We start from the raw sequence: 8,057 nt of genomic DNA on the forward strand, positions 1-8,057 counted from the left end.
TAACGAAAATATTTTAAGCTCCGTAGGACGGAGTACAAAGGGAATGCGGGCTGAAAATTTGGTTTGGCTTTCATTCCAGAGGAGATTCAAGTTGAAGACGACATTGAGCGGAGGTCTTAAAATTAATGGTTAACACTGGCCCCAGGCAGGGTTTGAGGATGTTAGGGTAACATACGAGAATGAAATCATAACCATTAATTTGTTTACAACATTTAGTTTGAATGATTGATAGGTACTAGATTGATTGATTGAAATAAACAGAGCTACTATTACGAGGTACATTAGTTAATACTGTATTAAATAAGCAAATAGATGATGAGATTAAACCGTGGAGTAAAATTGAAATCAAATTGCACATTTGCAAAGTAATTTAAGGAAGAGTTTGTGTTAGCTCTATTGATTGATTTCGTTGAGCTCTGCGAGGATTTCATCCTGTGTGGGTTCCGGTCTGGAACTTGGAGCTAGATTCCTTGCTTCTGTGGAGTCCGAGGTCAGGCTGGGAACCATTTCTTGAGGACACTGAGCTTCTAGGTTCATGAATAGGTAGAGTTGGTTGAGGTGTCTCTCCACTACTATTTTGCGTCCACCTACTTCACGCCGATAGCTGATAGTAGCGCTGTAGACGTCTCAGTTCTTTCTGCAGAGGAGCTGCTCCACCCTGGCAGCTGAGAGTGGATTCTTGTATATAGGTTCATTCTTGAACAGAACTATATCTCCAACCTGAGGGAGGTTGCCCTGGTCCTTCCAGGTGACAGTGAACTTGCGTCTGGTGTACTCTTGCTCCCACAATGAATGGAACAAGTTGAGGACAACATTCCACCTGGAGATCTGTTGATTGATGGATGTTGTAGGATTGACCTCATCTCCGAAACACTCTCGAAACCCATGGAGAACGTGGTTAGGAGTGAGGGTGATTCCAAGTGGTGCTCCAAGGATCAGCGGTCTGTTGTTAAGTTTTTCAATGACTCCATGCGTCCAGGTAAGTAGTTCCTCGTCATCCATGATCAGCTGGTGTGGTCCGGTGAGGGATTTGTTGACAGTATTCTTGATGGAACCGATTATTCTTTCCACAGCTCCAATACCGGCATGATGTTTAGGTAGAGTAACTCTGAATTCGATAGACGTGAATTCCAAATTGAGGTTGGAGATGACCTTCATCTCAGTGTTGACCAGGTCCTTGCCAGCCTTGACAACGTTCAGTCCAGCATCAATCCAGATGATGCGAGGGGTGCCTCTCAGAACGAATGTTCTATTAAAACCTCTGGTGATACTCTGGGCGCTGTAGTTGTGTAGGATTTCTAGATGCACCCCGAAACTGGAAAGACAGAGGATTACCAGGATCCATCTCTTGGTCTTGGTACCGTCTTTCTGTGCAAACACAGGTCCGAAGATGTCAGCTTGGCAGTAGGAGAAGGGGGGTTGGATGGATTTGAGGACGTCAGGGACATCAGCTTCAAATGCTGCGAATGGAATCTTGTTCAATTTGATACATCCAGGGCAAGATTTCTTTAGAGCAGTGATCATCTTACGAATCCCAGGAATGAAGAAACTGGTCTGAATATGTGCAAGTACATGGAGGACATCTCTACCGTGACCCAGATCAGCGTGAGCATCGTTCAGGATGCATTTGGCGAAAATAGTCTTCTTGCAGATGAGAGGAACCCCAATTCTGGAACGGAAGCTGTGGTCTGACACATAATATACCCCGTCCACCAGCTGGATGACAAGGTGTTTCATCTTGTTGTTGCCAATGATGAGCGCCGACTCCGTGGTAAAACACTTAAGGACTGAGGACAAGATGGAAGATTTAATAGAACTCCAGGAAGCAGTGGGTTTTCCCTGGACAATTCTTTCTCGAGTATCTGCAAACCTTGTGGAGAAGGTTTAGAGCCCGGATGACTGTGGAGAGGCTCTGTTCGTGATGTAGAAGACTCAAAATATATTCCCGGGAAGGGTTATCTGGGGATAATCGGGCAAGGTTGATCGTCCTGGTGGGAATCTCACCAGAGGTGATGGAAGAACAGGGGATGATGGGCCATGAGGACTTGTTCTGAGGTAAGAAACTACCATTCAACCAGTATTCTGAGTTGACCTGCGCACAGCTGGTTCCGGATCTGGTGAGCAGGTCAGCTGGGTTAAGGTTACCAGGACACCAGAACCAATTATTGGGTGAGGACGCAGCTAGGATTTCCATTAGTCTGACTCTGTAAAATACAGGATTTCCAGCTGGATCGTTTTTAGCGATCATTCTCAGGATGATCTCTGAGTCTCCAATGAACGTAGGAGAGGAGAGAGAGACATTGAAGAGTTCCTGATTGATCTTTTGCTCCATCCTGGAGGCGAGTAAGGCTCCAGCCATTTCAGATTGTGGAGCGGAAAAAGCAGATTTTCCCAATATCTTTGAGGAGCTGGAGATGAGGTTGAACTGATCGCCAGAGTGAGCATACACACAAGCTCCATAGCCTTGCAGGGAACCATCGAAAAAAATGAAGAGTTGAGCCTGGTATTGAAAAATGACCTGCCTGGGGAAAAATAATTCCCTGGTGAGCAGGATCTCTCTGACTGCATCTCTGAACTTAGCAGTACTTTCCTCGGACAGGATTGACTTGATAGAACACTGCGGATCGTGGCAGATCTCACTGAACAGTGCTCTGACAGAGAAAATGAGGGGGGCAGCTAATCCTGAGGGATCATAAAACTGACACGCAACGGATAGAATGTTCTTCTTGGTGACAGGGATGGATTCGTCTTCCAAGAAATCTGCGTCTAAATCCTCACCGGATGGAATTCCACGGGATTTCTTATGGAGGTTGAGGCAAAACTTCAAGCTGTATAAGTCCCTGAGTCTGTCCCACGTCATACCCCGGTACTTGCTGGTTCCATTCTCGCCGGATTTCTCCCAGGATTTAATAAAGAATCCCCCTCTGTTGAGAATTCTCTCTACTTCTTGTTGCAGGGCAGAGAGTTCACTTGGAAAGCTGGCTCCCACCCCTCCGTCGTCAATGTATGTGTCCTCCAGGATTGCTTGGAGGATGGCAGGCTGGAGGTGGGGGGGGGGGGGAATCTGTGATGAATGTTTTGACAGTTGCAACTTTGGCACAAGTTGCATAATCGCCGGACGCACTGTCGCCGAAAGGGATTGCCTGATCCCAGAAATATCTCCAGGTAGGATTAAGAGTAGGAGCGCAGGAAAAGAAGTCGGAAGGAACACACATAATTCTGAGGAATGAGTCCTTGGTAGAAGTGAGTACAGATCTGAAGAATTTCTTAAATATCATAAACTGCAAAATGAGGGTGACATCTGGAGCGTAACAAGATTCCTCTCATATTGGGAACATTTCCAGGGGCAGGTTGGGACACGTCGTTGAGGCTGAGGCCAGTTTCGGTGCGCATAGAACTGTCCGTGGTCATTCTAACTTTGGTGGACGAGCTGGTGGAAGATACAACAAAGTTGTAGGCCACAAAATGGAGTTGATACTGGTCTCTGTGGTCATCAGGGTTGATTTTGATGTAATTACCATTGTTGATTTGTTGATTGATATATTTATCCATTTCAGCTGCAATTTCAGGCTTGTTAGCAATTCTAACAGGTAGAGCATGGATTCTCTTTGTTGCACCAAAATAATTCTCGCTGAGACTGGGAAGGTTTGGTTTGTAGAGACAGTTAACCCGGACCTTTCCCTTGACAGGGTCCACAACAGTGTTGTCCATGATGGCCTGGATGTTCTTCTCTTTGGTGATCTGGAGGAGCTGCTCTCGATTGGAAGGTGTCGTAAAGTCTTCTGCAGAGGTGAGGAGGAGGAGTTGATCTTGTACATCTTGGACAGACAACACGTTGATGATCACGGTGTTGACGGTGTTGGCGAGGGGGGCCTTGGACCAGGTGATGGAGTTAGAGGGAACAGCTCCGTAGACCATGCAGTTGTTGGTGAGGGTACTGCGATAGAGGGCCATACCCAAGGGATCTCGTTCAATTTCGGTGGGGAAGGAAAGGAGATTATCCCCCCCTAGTAGGATGGACACTTGACCGTCATGATTTGACGTTGATGACCTCGTGAAAGCCCTCCACTTGGTTGGGATGGAGAAAGAGAAAGCGGAGCCGTTGTTTAAGTTCTCTTCTATAGTGGACAACCTCAGAGTTCTGCCTTGGATCCTCAGTTTAACTGTGGTGGTGAGTACAACTTTGCCTTCGCCAGCGTAGGTCATTATCTTTACTTGAGATGAACTCCCAAGGGAGTACATTGACTGAGGGATGGTTGAGAGAGCTGACTTGGAGATGAGGCTGAGTTGACAACCCGTGTCATATTGGATCCCAATTGGAGTGTTGCCCAGGAGTATGGTTTCCACTAGGGGGACAGACTTGTCGGTGCTGACCTTGGAGACAGAGATGAAGGGGGCCTGGTTGTTGTGCATGCAGGCACGCCTATGTACAGGGATTCCTTTCTCCAAGCAACCCTTGGGACACGCTTTGAGGGTACCGTTGAAGAAGGTAGGCTTGCACTTGTAGTTCTTCCCATGGGCTTGGACACATGTAAAACAGAGGTGATTGTTGGCGATCAATTTGAGGATCTCAGGTGAACTCAGTTTGCCGGCGCCGCAGGATCTGGTGAGGGAGAAATGGTTGTCTTCAAAACCCTTGATTGTACACAGTGCACAGGGTTTCAGAGGATGATTTCGCGGTTGGTCAGAAGGATGTAGAGGCTGAGGTTTAAGTTTGGAGGCTGCTTGTCTAACTACGTTGATTCCTACACTCGAGGGAGTTATGTCGAGGTTGTAGAGAAAAGGAGTGGATCGATAATTCTTCTCCAATTCGTCCACAAACTGGGCTAGGAACAAAAATGTGGCCGGAGGTCGGACATTGTCAGGACACTGTTTGCGAAATCTGGAGAACTGATCGTTGAAAGATGGTCTCACTTCCATGGGCAGGCTCTTCATGATATTCTGTACCAGAGACTGGGTGAGGGCAACGCTGTGAAGATTCTCCTTGTTGTGAAAGTTCTCCATGATGTTCAGGTTAGCCTGCAGAGTCTTGATCTTAGGTGAGAGGTCTTCGGAGATCTCCTGGACTGACTCGTAGCGAGGGAGGAGGTTGAACACTTGGTTGACGTCTCTTCCGAAGATATCAATGCTTCTGAATTCTTCAATTAACTTGGTCTTGAACGTAGGCCAGTCGATGATGTTGTTGAAGGGTCCTTGTTTGGCAAGGCGGATGGCTTGGAGAGTGAGAGCCACTTTAACAACATCTTCAGCTCGGGTTAAGTTAAACCTGTTCAAGATGTTTGACAGCCAGGGGTAGAAATCCGCAGATTTACCGCTCCAGGTCGGTGTATCAAGCTTAGGAGGTTTGAAACTAACCCGAGGTTGAAGGTTGACCTGGGAAGGGGGGGGTGGTTGGCTGCGACGGTGGTGTGAGCATTGATGATGTCCTCTGCAGTTTGATAACAGGTGGCGAGGTCGGAGTGGTCGTAGGTGATGAATTCCAGGTTGGTTTCCAGTTGGTGAATGAATTGTTTGGACAAGGCCTTAAGGGCATATATTCGGTTCTCCTTGATTGCATTTTTAAAGGCCTTGGAGAGTAGTAGGATGGGATGATTGGGTGGGGGGGGGAGAATGCAGATTTTCCCAATATCTTTGAAGAGCTGGAGATGAGATTGAACTGATCACCAGAGTGGGCATATACACAAGCTCCATAACCCTGCAGGGAGCCGTCAAAAAAATGAACAGTTGAGCCTGGTATCGGAATATGACCTGTCTGGGGAAAAATATTTCCCTGGTTTGTAAGATCTCTCTCACCGCATCTCTGAACTTAGCAGTGCGTTCCTCGGATAGGATTGAGTTGATGGAACACTGAGGATCGCGACAGATCTCACTAAACAGTGCTCGGACTGAGAACATGAGGGGATCAGCTAGTCCTGTAGGATCGTAGAATTGACAAGCAACGGATAGGACGTTTTTCTTGGTAACAGGGATGGATTCGTCCTGCAAGAAATCCGAGTCTAAATCTGCACCAGATGGAATCCCACGGGACTTCTTATGGAGGTTGAGGCGGAACTTCAGGCTGTATAAGTCTTTGAGTCTATCCCACGTCATACCCAGGTACTTGCTGGTTTCATTCTCACCAGATTTCTCCCAGGATTTAATAAAGAATCCCCCTCTGTTGAGGATTCTTTCTATCTCTTGTTGCAGTGTAGAGAGGTCACTTGGAGAGTTGGCTCCCACACCTCCGTCATCAATATATGTGTCCTCCAAGACAGCCTGTAGGATGGCAGGTCGGAGGTGGAGGGGGGAATCCTCGATGAATGTCTTGACAGTTGCAACTTTTGCACAAGTTGCATAATCACCGGACGCACTGTCGCCGAAAGGGATCGCCTGATCTCGGAAATATCTCCAGGTAGGGTTAGGAGTAGGAGCGCTGGAAAAGAAACCTGATGGAACACACACTATCCTGAGGAAGGAGTCTTTGGTAGAAGTGAGCACGGACCTGAAGAACTTCTGAATGTCATAAACTGCAAAGTGAGGGTGACATCTGGAGCGTAACAAGATTCTCCATGATGGCCTGGATGTTCTTCTCCTTGGTGATCTTGAGGAGCTGTTCTCGATTGGAAGGTGTTGTGAAATCTTCTGCAGAGGTGAGGAGGAGGAGTTGATCTTGTACATCCTGAACAGACAAAGCGTTGATGATGACAGTGTTGACGGTGTTGGCCAGGGGAGCCTCGGACCAGGTGATGGAGTTGGAAGGTACTGCTCCGTAGACCATGCAGTTGTTGGTGAGGGTACTGCGATAGAGGGCCATACCCAAGGGATCTGGTTCAATCTCAGTGGGGAAGGATAGGAGATTATCCCCCCCTACCAGGATGGACACTTGACCGTCATGGCTTGACGTAGATGACCTCGTGAAACCCCTCCACTTGGTTGGGATGGTGAAGGAGAAGGCGGAGCCGTTGTTCAGGTTCTCCTCTATAGTGGACAACTTCAGAGTTTTGCCTTGGATTCTCAGTTTAACTGTAGTAGTGAGTACAACTTTGCCTTCGCCAGCGTAGGTCATTATCTATACTTGAGGTGAACTCCCAAGGGAGTACATTGATTGAGGGATGGTTGAGAGAGCTGACTTGGAAATGAGGCTAAGTTGACAACCTGTGTCATATTGAATCCCTATAGGAGTGTTGCCCAGGAGTATGGTTTCCACCAAGGGGACTGACTGACTTGTCGGTTCTGACCTTGGAGATGGAGACGAATGGGGCCTGGTTGCTGTGCATGCAGGCACGCCTGTGTACAGGAATTCCTTTCTCTGAGCAACCCTTGGGACACGCTTTGGGGATGCCGCTGTTGAAGGTATCTTTGCACTTGTAGTTCTTCTCATGGGCTTGAGTACATGTGAAACAGAGGTGATTGTCGGCGATCAATTTGAGGATTTCAGGTGAACTCAGCTTGCCCACGCCGCATGCTCTGGAGAGGAAGAAATGGTTGTCCTCAAATCCCATGATTGTACACATGGCGCAGGGCCTAGGAGGACGATTTCGTTGGAAGTCAGAAGGATGCGGAGGCTGAGGTTTAGGTTTGGAGGTTCCTTGTCTAACTACATTGATCCCTACATTCGAGGGAGTGAGGTCGAGGTCATAGAGATAAGGGGTGCATCGATAATTCTTCTCTAATTTTTCCACGAATTTAGCTAGGAACAAGAACGTGGCTGGAGGTCGGACATTGGCTGGACACTGGTCACGAAATTTGGAGAATTGATCGTTAAAGGATGGTCTCACTTCTAGGGGCAGGCTCTTCATGATGTTCTGCACTAGAGGTTGAGTGAGGGCAACACTATGAAGGTCTTCCTTGTCATGGAAATTTTGCATGATTTCCAGGTTGGCTTGCAGAGTTTTAATCTTATGGGAGAGGTCTTCCTGGACCGATTCGTAGCGGGGAAGGAGGTTGAACACTTGATTGACGTCTCTTCCGAAGATATCAATACTTCCGAACTCTTCAATTAGCTTGGTCTTGAAAGTGGCCCAGTCAGTAATGTTGTTGAAGGGTCCTCGTTAGGCAAGAGGGATGGCTTGGAGAGT

General features: G+C 47.5%; 1 protein-coding gene across 1 annotated transcript; it reads right to left on the reverse strand.

Annotated features, from left to right (window-relative positions):
- Positions 1 to 627: 627 nt before the first annotated feature.
- Positions 628 to 1,737, reverse strand: LOC111717243 (uncharacterized). The gene has a single exon (XM_023492755.1). It carries the CDS (start codon positions 1,735 to 1,737, stop codon positions 628 to 630), a length of 1,110 nt encoding a protein of 369 aa, XP_023348523.1.
- Positions 1,738 to 8,057: the final 6,320 nt, after the last annotated feature.

This window comes from Eurytemora carolleeae, unplaced genomic scaffold (genome assembly GCF_000591075.1).
Source record: "Eurytemora carolleeae unplaced genomic scaffold, Eaff_2.0 scaffold2449, whole genome shotgun sequence".
Taxonomy (NCBI): domain Eukaryota; kingdom Metazoa; phylum Arthropoda; class Copepoda; order Calanoida; family Temoridae; genus Eurytemora; species Eurytemora carolleeae.